The sequence below is a fragment of the Bombus pascuorum genome, chromosome 7 (genome assembly GCF_905332965.1).
Source record: "Bombus pascuorum chromosome 7, iyBomPasc1.1, whole genome shotgun sequence".
In the NCBI taxonomy this organism is placed as follows: Eukaryota; Metazoa; Arthropoda; class Insecta; order Hymenoptera; family Apidae; genus Bombus; species Bombus pascuorum.
This window is the reverse complement of record NC_083494.1, coordinates 7,395,148-7,408,183: the sequence shown is the minus strand read 5'-3', so window position 1 is coordinate 7,408,183 and position 13,036 is coordinate 7,395,148. Positions and strand designations below refer to the sequence as shown.

The 13,036-nt window shown below is 38.7% G+C and overlaps 1 protein-coding gene across 1 annotated transcript in view; it reads left to right on the top strand.

Annotated features, from left to right (window-relative positions):
- The first annotated feature begins 947 nt into the window (after nt 1–947).
- The window catches only part of LOC132908829 (E3 ubiquitin-protein ligase lubel), a 24,818-nt gene continuing 12,729 nt past the window's right edge, over nt 948–13,036 (top strand). The window contains exons 1-12 of the mRNA XM_060963185.1: nt 948–1,100; nt 4,075–4,164; nt 4,241–4,645; nt 5,831–6,037; nt 6,781–7,008; nt 7,494–7,966; nt 8,307–9,604; nt 10,577–10,836; nt 10,931–11,026; nt 11,607–11,771; nt 12,214–12,570; nt 12,851–13,034. Of these exons, the coding sequence (XP_060819168.1) occupies nt 1,095–1,100; nt 4,075–4,164; nt 4,241–4,645; nt 5,831–6,037; nt 6,781–7,008; nt 7,494–7,966; nt 8,307–9,604; nt 10,577–10,836; nt 10,931–11,026; nt 11,607–11,771; nt 12,214–12,570; nt 12,851–13,034 (3,769 nt within the window). The 5' untranslated portion in view covers nt 948–1,094. The remainder of the gene's footprint in view (nt 1,101–4,074; nt 4,165–4,240; nt 4,646–5,830; nt 6,038–6,780; nt 7,009–7,493; nt 7,967–8,306; nt 9,605–10,576; nt 10,837–10,930; nt 11,027–11,606; nt 11,772–12,213; nt 12,571–12,850; nt 13,035–13,036) is intronic.

The window sequence follows — 13,036 nt, the reverse complement described above, 5'->3', positions numbered from 1 at the left end:
AAACTCGAAAAGTAGAAAAGTCTGTTAAATTCAAAATATTAGGTTATTCCAAAAATTTCTTTCGTTTTATAGGGAAATAATAAATGCACAACATCTTCTGCTTCATATTATTTTATTGAATTACATATGATGCATTCTCTAGTAATAGAACAAAATGGATAAAAAAATGGGAAGAAACTTTTGAAATAACTTAATATCTTAAAATAGATGACAAACCTACGAAATTTTAGTAAAAAAACTAATGTTACGACAATTGATATTTTTAGAACCATCAGGATAGCCAAAATGTACATTTAGTTTCAAAAATAAATCGAAGTACAGTCCCGATATAATCGAAGGTTGGTTGACCTATTGAGTTTTAAAATCGCCCTTGTAAAAGACGAAAAATGTCACTTATTAAATTTGTCTTCTCTAAGCGTGCATTTACATAACTATATCTTTTAATTGGTCTCATCGCAGATTAATATTCCTTTTTGTATCTTCATATATCTCATATCTTTATATCTTTTATTTATCATCACATTGCATTAGGTAGTCGATAACAACGTGTCAAACAGATATCTAAAGCCAAGTTTTCCAGAAACAAGGCCTCGTATAAAAAATTCTTACTCCACATATTCGACTCATATTGTCCCATAGAACCACCCTTTTCCCAGTTGCACCATTAGTTACCCTCGTGTGTATATTTCCTCCATTCCACCCTACAAAATCTCCGACGAATGTCCCACACGAATTGTCCCAATTTTCCCATCGCGATTCCCGATGGAATTCGCGGTCGCACAAAAAAGCTCAGATCCCTCTATATAGCGTGTCTCTAAAGAACGTACAAAGACACCATTGGGTTTTGTCGAGCGAGTGCCAGCTCTAACGCTTCTAAACGCACGCGGCGTCGCGATATATTTACGCGAACGGGGAGACTTCGGTAAAACGGTGGCATCGGTCCAGCGAGCCAACGTTACGGAAATAGATTTCGGCTGGTGGCGATGCAACAGCTTCTTGTAGACGACGAGCAGTGCCGAACGGTCGGAAGCAGCCAGTACCGTGACGACCAGTTCCCGAGGAAAACCGGAGAAATCGCCTCCGCGAGGTCCCACATGAATGTGAGTGTCGATCTTCCTTTCACGAGTGCCATTATCTGCCGCGTATCGGTGCCCGTGCGTGACGTTCCCTGATTCCGGGCCCATAGTGCGTCCTTTGTTTTCTACGTGCTCGCCGATAACACGGTGCATCGCTCTGGAAACGCTCCACCGCGTACAACTTCCACCATCTTACCCTCTTCTACTCTTTTCTACGTCGACGCCTTGAAATTCTCTCAAATTCTCTCTGTCTGTCTGTCTGTCTGTCTCTCTCTCTCTCTCTCTCTCTCTCTCTCTCTCTCTCGCGAAAAAATGTATTTTTGAGGAAATAAAAACTTTATATAGAGAGCTATAAGCTTTATCTTGTTCAGGCTATGTGGAAGAGTGTCGATGCGATGGAACAAAAACGCACTGTACCGATGCGGACAATGGAAAAGATTCATCGTTACGTTTTTGTAATTATTTCAATGAAACTCCAGGGAGTTTTAGGTCTCCCCCTCGCATAAAATAGCGGCATTCAGGTTGCATAAAGTAGTGACGATGTAAGAATGCGAAAATACAAAAATTCGTTACACCTATGGCAACAATGGAAGAGATTTATGTCATGTTTTATGTCATTTTTGTGATTATTTTAAAGAAGCTTGAGAAGATAGGTGTTTCTGGAAAGCATTAGGCCTTCCATCGTCGAACTTGCATAGAAACGTGATGTAAGAATGTTAGAGCACAAAAATACAGCACAGATAATCGAACAAACTTAAATTTTCTCAATTGTTTCAAAAGGATGTAAACCTAAAACGATCGAGAGACGAAGCAGCGCGATGAGAGGCAAGCAAAATCGATGAGAATAAACCAGCGAATTTCACCGGTTTTACTTTCGCGAGGTGAAACGGAAGTGCATCGTAAGACGCACAATCGATGCGAATCTTCGTGTGTATGTACCGCGGAAGACACGAGAGGATATACGCTCGTGTCGGAAGTTTCCGTGGGTTTCACGTGCAATTCCACGTTTTTTCTTCCGGTGCAGACCAGAAACCGGGGATTGAAAAGCGGATTGTTTATGAAGACACGCGATGCTAGCTACGCTTTTACAGGCGTGCAGCTCGGTGACACTATCGCGGCGAAAGCATCTGAATATTCCGCTTCGTGTGAAACCACCAAGAGGAATGGATATATATAGCGTTCTAATTTAGTTGGATCGGACTTGGAGACGCAGTTTTATGTACTTATGGCTGGTTTCCGGGGTCTGCGTGATTTGTGACACGTGTCAGTGTGGAATAATCAGTTTCTTTCCGTACGATTCTTCCTATAATTGGTTTTGAAATTTCTCGAAGTGATGGATGACGATCGCGATGAATATTTCACTACAAAATCGAAACTGATGCTTGCTCGTTAGATGGAAGATAATGAGGCTCGCGAAGGGATATTATTACGTAGTTAGAAAAATGTTTGGAGAAGAAACTCGAGTGGGTAGGGAGGAGCTAGAAGTTGGAACGTGACCAACTCTTGTAGACTTTTGCAATTTTGTCGGGAAATAGAGTTTCGTGTAGCACGTTCGCTTTTTATCGAGGCAATTCTCACCTTAAAATTAACTAACATGTCGGATGAAATTCGCATGTTCGTCGAAATTTTTATCTCTACTTTTGTCTGAGACAGAATATTCTTATGATGATCGTGGCGGAATCTAAATTTACAATTCTTGGGAATTAGGTGCTTTGTTGCTCTCGTAGTAGAACAAAAGAGTGTGGACAGTCGAGAAGAACAGAAGGGGTAAACGTTCTAAAGATATAGGGCTCTAATTCGAGGGACTAATTCATGCATGTGGAACTCATGCCGCAACGAAGGCTGGAACCGCGAAATTACTCTTCTTTAGTAGAAAAAATTGTTATTCTTTAAGAATTTTTAATACAATTCGAAAATAAGAAAGCAATACTTTTCCTTTCATTCACAAACGAGTAAAATATATTTCTTGCGTAAAAAATTTAAAAGAGTGTGAAGCTAAACGTAAACGATCGAATTAAATTAAAGAACCTCGATGTTTTTAATACAATTCGAAATTACGAAACCATAAATTGATGAACCATAAAAAAACTTTTTTCTTTAATCCATAAATTCATTAACGAACGAAATATATTTGCCGCGTAAACAGTTGTAAAAACGAAAAATGTAAATGGAAATAATTGAAATAAATTCCAAAAGGTCTGGATTAAATATCGAGGAGAGGTTGAATGAATTTGAGAGGATCACGGTGCGATATTTATGTATTTTACGTATACATGTCAACGCGAGGAGATATAGCGTCGCGTGGCTCGATTTTATTTCGAGACGCGGAACACGATTTTTCTTCGTAAAAATAGATTCGATTTTGGCCTCTTCCGGCGAAGAATCAACCGTGTGACGTCACGCTTTCTCGAGGATCCATTCGAAAAATCTCGTCTAGCGAAGTCACTCAGCTCAGACACCCAGTCCAAGGTGCGATGACATGAATTCACGTACAGTTTGGCAGCTGAACACGAGTTACTAGATGCTGCCAGCTTGTCATCCCAATTCGAGACTGCAAGAATGCATCGCACCTATACAAACAATTAAAGAGATTCATTGTGCAGGGGATTGCATTTATCAATTTCATTTTTTCTACTATTAACTACTTCTACGGTGTCCTGCAGCAATCTATATATTATATAAATTTCTACTAATTTTACTTTTAAGTAATATATAACTGAATAAATGATAACTGTCAATTAGATTGAGCTTTATACATATATCATTACACGTGCGCCTCAAAACTTCAACGGAAAGTTAATGTACTTTCATCTGACAAGGATAAAAATCATTGGAAAAGCATAACAATAACTGTGATTAGGAAAACTTCATTCATAACTGTTAACGTAAAAATGTATATATTTCCTAAGATATAGATAATTCTGATAAACATTATGTTAGAATTCAAGTGGAAATTCTTCGAGGTTCCTCCAATAATTATTAAATATCTGTTTTACAGAACCCGGGAGCTGAAAAATGGCGCCCGATGGCCATCTCGAACCCATCGACCCGGTTGCGCATGGCAAGGTCCATGCCCCACTGGGTACTGGTGCGTAACTCTCTCGTCAATTTCTCTTCTTTCTCTTCCAATCAATCTTAAATACACAATCTTTCATCCTTAAAAGGCGCAACAGCAGAAGGATGCGGAGCAGAAGCAGCAACGCCAACCACCGACCCCACCGAAAGTCCCACCGCCATCGCTCTCCGGAGACTGTGGTGACCCAGACTACGAGATCATCGAATTTCCGACCCGACCGCAAGCACAGAAGTCCTCGACACCGGGCACGACGTACAAATGCGCCCTATGTGGCACCGAGAACGTCTTCGCTCGTTGCGATATTTGCAATGGGAATTATTGCGAAGCCTGCGATGACATGAACCACAAGCACCCAAAAAGAAAAAATCACGTACGAAGAAGAATCTTAACCGATCTAGCGACGAGAACGCGACCACCTCTACCGCCAAAAGGGGAAAATGTATCGTCTCCGCCACCAATCCCACCGCCAAGAAGAAATCGCAAAAGCGCTCAGGTAGGATGCAACCTGGCCTGAAGCTTTCATCCCTTTCCGCGAATTTTCTTTCAGGCTGACAACGTCTTGTCGATCTTAGGTACCTTTGAGCTTCAGATCCAGAATCTACTCGGACGATCATTAGCGGATTGTATCGAGATCAACGGAAACCAAGTTGCAAAGATCGCGAATCTTGTAACGCAAAGAGCAATTGCAACTTTGTCTCCTGTGACCTCGAGTCATTTATCGATCAATGTTGTTTTGTTGAATAGATGTTGCTTCTTACTCGTTAGCTGTACCACGCTTCGAGCGGCACCAGTTTCGCTGATTTCTGCGAGAACACGTCACACCGAGGCACCGTGAAGATTGTTAATCGAACATCGTCAATCGCATCGAGCTTTAAATAGTCGTCTAAGAGTTGTTCCACAGATACATCGACAGATTTTATAGAGATCTTTATTATTGTATATCGACGTTGTTTCTTCTTAATACACCACGTTACCGCAAAAATACTACTGCCGTATTCACTGATACCTGTTCACTCTTTCAACTCTGTCGATAATAACGTAACGGCGGGAAAAGATACGTGCTGACACAATTTACGGAAGCACTATGCAAATTTTGTATGCTCGTGCTTTTGTCTTCGAGCGACTGGCACGACGGTGAATATGGCAGAGCACGGTGAACACGGTGGTTCGATTTAACCGTCATACACCGTTTCGTATTTCCCGTACCGTTACTAAAACATCGTTTTATTATATGTATATATTTTATTCACTAAAAATACACGTTGTTACACAGATTAGATAATTATTTTCAGCTTACAGCAATGACACTGATCATCGCCATTTCTTTGTCGCTAACGTAGAATTAAGAATCGATTTATTAAAAGTCTAATTTATTACGTTCACGTTATTTAAGTTGCAAGCATTCTCGATTCATCGAGGACATCGTTTAATTTATTTTCTTTTCTACTAACGCTTTGTTTATCATCGATTTAGCCTCGCACGTCGCCGCAATTTAATTTTAGCGCTGCTGCCTTCAACCGCGAACACCCACCATCTTCTTCTTCTTTCGAATACCTTTTTCCATCGTCGTCTATCCACGAAAAAAAGAAACACAGAAAACGTTTTCAACAATCATGATGGAAAAACGACAACGTTTCCAAACGATGGCCATGTAATAAAGTTCAGGTTTCGCGCTTAGGCTAAATCGACGCAAAACCAGGGATCTACGAATCTCTCCTTGATCGAAAGAGTCGACAGCTCGAAGCGAGCTCTTCCTAACACCACCAGGCCACTGTCAGCCACCCTTGACACGAAAACAGTGTCGAAATCCATGCAGTCTGTAAATACTATCACCAACGATGGAACCGGATCAGGATCAGGGACTGACAAAATGTCTACGCTGCAGGTAAACTATTTTGTCAACTATTTTTGTCGTAACATTAAATTGGTGTGTATAAAATGTTGTTTGTTCGGATAATAGATTTTTATACACATATACTCAATTGAGCCAATTACAATATGCAATTCGACACAATACACTTTTTTAATGATTAACTAGTTCCATTATTCCAGGTTTACATATAAAATTTACCGATTCTACAATTTTAAAGTTCTTAGAATACTGTAGCTGTTACAGCTTCTTTTAAAACAATTTGTATATTAAAAAATCTTTGGTAAAATAGGGGATGATCTTTCCAAGTGAAACAGTCGATGTGATTAATAATTGACGGTAGAACAAAATTTAACGAGTCGTATTTATTCATCACATTCGAATTTCATACGAACGACATTTCATATTCACCAATCTAATAGAAAACTTTAATGAACATTTTACACGTTCCTCTATTATTCAATAGTAGTGATTGACGTTTAATGAATGCAACCTATTATTCATCGAATACCATTTACTATTACGTACACCGCAACATTATTCGGTAATTCAGTAGGCTTCTACTATTCATCGAGTATTATAAAATAACTAATTAATATTTGAATCATTCACGCATTATACAGTACTTGGTCTATTAAGTACTGTTTGGCAGTGTGCCTCCGTATTAAATAGTAATACGAGATATGTATTTAACAAACGTGTAAAATGGCTGGTAAAGATAGAAACGTGAATTGTTTAACACACGTACAAATATTCAGGAAAGGTACAGGAAATATCAGGAAGCAATGAGAGCGCAGGATGCTAACAGAAGGAGGCATCCTCCCTCTGATATCTCGAGAGATACATTGAATACAAGGCCACTGAGCGTAGGCAGCCCGAAACTTACGCCTCCGGTACCACCGCCGCCGCCACCTAGATCTATGATGCAATCAGCCAGTGTTTGCGATTTATCGTCGCCACACATGTGGAGTCCAGGAATGCATCAGGTAATTTTATTAAACTAAACATCACAAACGAATGTCGTCCCATTAGCTGACGTGGTCTTTATTTTGGAACTATACAGAGAAATTTTTATATGAATTTGTTTTTTGAATTAATCGTATGCAAATGCAAATTTATTTTATGATTATAAAATATTATTATAAAAAGATATATATGGCACGTATCGAGATAAATGTATAAAGATATTTGTATTAAATCTATTAAAAACAAATTAAGATCTCATAAAATTATTAAAAAACAAATTCTGATATCTTCCAAATTTTTATTTTTATAATACAATAGTTCTAATGAACGATGATCGAATTCGTTATTAGCAACAAATAAGAGCTTTATCGGCCGTAAAAATTATAAATATTTATATTTTGGAGTTAATAATGTAATGGAAATTTATTTTAATCCATAAAATTTATCAGTGATGAACATTTATCATTTCATATTATATTAAATTTACCATTGAATTTTATTGTAGGCTCAATCAATGGCGCATCTAGGTCCTGGAGGTATTCCAATAATGTGGTACCCACCGAATCCACCATGGGACATGACCATGGGTGGTTCCACGATGAGTCTAAATCATCCAACAATGTGGGGTTATCCCATGGGATTCCCTCCGTCACAAATGCTTCCACCACACTATCCGGGTTCTATATCAAGATCACATAGCCCAGCAAGGAGCGTGAAATCCAGCAGAAGATCGAGAGCAGTCTCGCCATCACCAAGTCTGAAATCTAGGAAATCATTAGCTAGCAGATCACGATCGAGAAGATCGCAGGGATCACCGTCTGACGCTAGTTCTGAAGACTCTGGTGAATCAGATTTCGACGACAGGCTCTCTAAAAGTTCTAGGGGCACCAGACGTGGAAGTGTGTCTCGGAGTACGAGGCAAAGAAGCTACCACGAAGATGATGGGTCTAGAAATTTGTTAAATAGAAATCGTCGCGAGTAAGTTAGAAATTTGATAAATAATTGGAAATTCGTATTAGTAGACTGCGGATGTTTATGAGTTTGTGGAAAATTCAGAGGTGGAAAAATGCACGCAGTATACGTGATATGCAAAAATATGTAAATATTTCACTCCAATATATTTAAAGCAAAATTTGTTTTTCGCTTAATCGAGTTAATTACAATCACACAAACGAAAGAGAAAAAGAAATCCAGATTCCATCTCTTTAGATATCTCCACAAAAATATGAAATTGTATAAATATCCACAATCTAAATGTCGCAGATTCTACGAAAAAGATTCTGGAATATTTTAAATATAATAATTCGCTACTTTACAGACGACTAATGTCAGAAGAAAGAATGACCAGTACAGAGGATCAATGGTCCGAGAGTCACTCTATCAAACGATATTCAACATCACCAAAGAACCATGACGAATTTCAAAAGAACACTCTAAATTCACGACGACGATACGACCAAGACGAACGCAGGCTCTCCAGGCTGGATTCGCGATTAGATCGCGTTCAAAACGGCAGCTATCGTCATAGACGAAGCACCGACGATGACTCTTCAGACAGAAAGTCCACGCTACAAACACGCTCTAGAGTAACCAGTTCCTCTGACGATCATTTCGACAGATCAGAGATGGTTCCTCGACGAAGGGACGACGAGATGATTCCAAGAAGAGCTTCCTCTGTGAGAAGAGAAGTAAGTTTGGACGATCTCGAAAGAGCCTCTCGTAGAGACTCTCGAAGGTCCTCTATAGACAGTGACACACAAATTACCAGAAGAACTCCTTCCAGAGAAGCCTCTAGAAGAATCCAAGAAGTAGAAAGAATTGATAATTCACGATCTAATAGGGATGAAGACGATGTACCACGATGTGCTACGAAGAATCTACGAAGTCGTGAAGCTTCTCGTGAAAGAGAAAGTGTCTCAAGAAGAGAGTCTACGTTGAGAAAAGAAATGGAAGAAGCAGAGAGAATTTCTGTTAGAAGAATGTCATCCCATGATTCTGATAGTCAGAGCATTAGAAAAACTCCATCTCGTGAATCAGTTTCTAGGAAGATACGTGAAAATGAGGATCGTGACGTGACGCGATCTGTGAATAAGAATCAAGAAGAGGCTCGGCGATATATCGAGACAGAAAATCGAGAAGTTAGACGATTTATTGAAGAAGAGAAAAGAAGAGAAGGAGCTTTAGTAAAGAAGATGGAAAATGAAAGAAGTAAACATTTAGAAAGATCACCATCGGTAGGCAAAGAAGAGAAGCATGGATCAACGAGTGTGGATCAACGTAACAAGTCACCGAAAAATGTGAAACTGAGAGAGGAAACGAGTACCACGATGGAAATTCCTAAAGAGGAATGGGCATGCGAGCATTGTACTTTCATAAACGATTTAAAGGATCGTGTCTGCGTAGTTTGTTGCAAAACGAGGAGCAGCGCGTTACCACCAAGTAGCGAAGAAAATCAAGAAGATGTTCAAAGTGGTTTAAGTGAGATTCCTAAAAATGAATTAGCGACTACGTCCAGCAACATTAGCAACCCTAGTCCTGATCTGGAAAAGAAGACCAGCCTGTTAAAGATTTCAAACAGCGAAGAGAGCGGGGATAGTGGTTCCACAAAGAACAAAGGTAGAGCAAGGCGTAAAATCAGCTTTTCGTTTGGTACCAAGTCGAATCAGTGATTAGAATTATTGTACCTGTTCTCTTCTTGAGTGTTTCTCCCTTTTTTCCTCGGTCCATTCACTCTGTTTCTCCTACCTCCTTTTTTTTACAAAAATTAAAGAAACAGCTGAATAAAAGATACGATTGTCCTCTGTCGATGTATACCCTTGGATGAATAATAAAGAGACATGAAAAGTGTTTCCTACACGATCAGTGGATACCAAATGCATAGTCGTATTTGAAATGAAGCCACTCTCTCGTTCATTTTCATTTCTCTTCCTTTTTTTTAAGATCATGTCTGACGCAATTATTATTCATTCAAGAGGAGCTAGTTTCAAGCATGAGCGTGCATTTGGCTGATGTTCTTTCCACCTGCAATTCGTTGTCGAATTATTTCTCGTTGTAAGTCCTGAAGATCTTAACATTCTCTGGTCTTGAAGCTGAATATCATTAACAGAAAGAAAATGTTTAATTTTTTCATATCTGTAAAAAATTTTTTTTCTTTTTAAATATACAAATCCTTAAAGAGTGACAAAAATAATATGTATATCCTGCCTGTTTGTATTTTCGATGATTCTAATGCCTCGTTCCTTGTACTGTGAAGATTTATACGTAATAATTTCACGAAGGTAACAGCCTGCATCAGAATGACGTTTTTCATTAATTCAAGTCTAAGATTCCGAATATTCGTAAAAAAGAGACTACGGATGTTTATGTATTTATACAAAAATTAAAATGCAAGAAAACAAAGAATACACACGATACGGGTATATGCAAATATGTAAAATATCCAAAAGAATATTTAATGAACGAAACAAATATTTGCCTGGATTCAAATTTTGATCTATGAAAATATGAATTTGCATAAACATCCGCAACGTTACCCACGATATTACCAAATTAACATCTAAAACATGACCTGGTTACTTAAATTTACAGATTCCGTGACGCACGAAGATTCTCCTGCGATGGTTCCAGAGAAATCAATCGTTGAATCTTCGTCAGTGATAGGAAACGAGCCTACATTGATAGCAAACGATATATCAGTGACAACCAAGAGCACCGATGCTCCAAGCAATATCGCTTCTTCGAAAATAAATGAGGAAGAGCCAATGAAACGACCAATACTCGGGAAAATTCCAAAAAGCCATTCAGTTTCCACCGGAACCTCTCCTCCTCCTCAGAACATTTCCACTCAAGTAAGGGAAAATAGGACATCTTTTTTTTCTCGCAAAATAGGTCATTGGTAAAAGGTAAAAGAAGCACGAACGGGATATGAAATATACTTTTCAGACGTACGACTATCCTCCAACAAGAAGTAGCGCTGGATTCGTAAGAGCTGCATCCACCTCAAAGGGATTATTATATTATGAAGACAGCGACGCGGAGGTAATACGAAAAATTAATATGTAGATATCCAAGGTCTTCTATCGAAACAAATGTCTCGTGGTTCAAATATTTAAGATTATATAAAACGAGTTACAATAGTTTCATCTTTGGCTTTTGAAAGTTATCAAGCTCATTGGGAAGGATGTTTGATTGATAATTTTGGAAAATGAGTAACAAAGACGCACTGGAACTATCAATAATATATTCTTAAATGTCAGAAGTAGATTATTAGAATTAACTAAAAAACATTCCCAAAATGGATTCTTGAATTAATACCAATGAACTTTCGTTTGAAATATTTTTTGTAAACTGTCAAAAATAACTCAAACGTTACAATGATCGATTCCTGTCTCATAACATGGATGGCCATAATTAAAAATAAATAGCAACTTCAATAAAAGTCAGCCGTAATTTTTTCATAGACAATTACGTATTTTTTAGTAATTGTAAAAACAATAGAACTCGAGAAAACCTCGTCATTTTTACAAACATGGTAATTTTAGCGTTAACGCAAAGCATTTAAAATACATTCATCCAAAGACCTAGCAACCTCATAAAACGACTTACAATTAATAAAAAGGATGCCGAGCGTCTGTTTCAGGAACAAACTAGATTCGCCAATAGTCCAGATCTGTATCCGCGAACGATTCAGGAGCAGTATCTTCAGCAATTGATCAGCGGTCCCAGCAGAGATCGTACACGAAGAAATTCCATCGACTCCACCCACCTTTATTACCGTTCCAGGGTAAACTTGACAGCTATCCCTCGAGAGCTATTGGTTTCTAATCCGATCTAATCTCCAATACAATTTAACACACGATTTCGATTGTGCCAGTTTCGTAGCCTCGGTGTGAACGTAGGCAGGAATTACAATTTACAACCTTTTACAGCGCCACTTCTACCTATCATTCCAACCGGAACTTCTAAGAAAATATTCTCTCCATTCAAATTTCTCTACGATTGTGTGACCATTAATCTAATAAACAATAAATTTTTGTTACGTGCTATAGATTGTCCTAGACTAGCCTTAATATAGTCTTAAGCCTGTAAGATTGTTCAATTCTTGTTGTTACTCTGCAGAAAGTGCATCTTACAACGATGAGACCTTCCTACAACTGTTTTTGACGTGTGCACTATTCGTAAGTCTATTTTAATCATCGTCAATCGAATTATTCTTCGTGTTTCAGGAATCGAGTCAACCAAGATTCTTCGAACCTGGCCCAAGTTCACAGGGAATTTCAACGTTGACACGACAAGGTTTGGAGATCGTGGAGCTTCTAAGGGAAGCCGAGAAACACGGCTATTCCACGGATGATGTTCAGGTGGCCTTGTCACAGGGTGCAAGTAACCCGATCGACTGGCTAAAGACGCAGTGGCCCCATTTGGTGGAAACTGTACAAGTTTTAGTTACTACTCAGGGAAAAGAACTGAAGGAGAACAATATCGGGGTGCTTTCCGCCATCGAGGCGAAAGAGGCCTTGAGAGCTACAAAGGGAGACGTTTGGAACGCTGTCACCATGGCTGTTCAACGTAGACAGCTAAAAGTAAGAATTTTAGACGTATTTTTCGTTAGAATCTTTCGAATTGAAGGATTGAAACAAAGAGACAGCTCCAATATTTAAATTGTATCTGTAATTATCGGAAGCGAAAGGAAGCTCGTATTAATATGGATATTAGTTGACTATGAACTTGTAGCACGTTAGTTGAGTTTTGTTGATTTAGTGAAATTATGGAAAGTGGTGTTGTCTTTTTGGAACAGTTTCTTTAATTTTCGAATATTATGTTGAATTTTATTATGAAAAAAATTAAACGGAAATTTGATAGTGCGAGGAAATTATGAAGAAAGGCAACTTCGCAATGGCGGAAGTGGTGAAATCATTGGAAAATAATTCTGGTGCCGAGGACGCGGCCTTGTTCGAGCTGCAAAAGAATCAGCTCAAGCCGTTCTTGATGAGAATCTGGGGTCCTCCGGTTGGGGTGGAAAACGATGAGGCTGCACCGCGGGAAGGT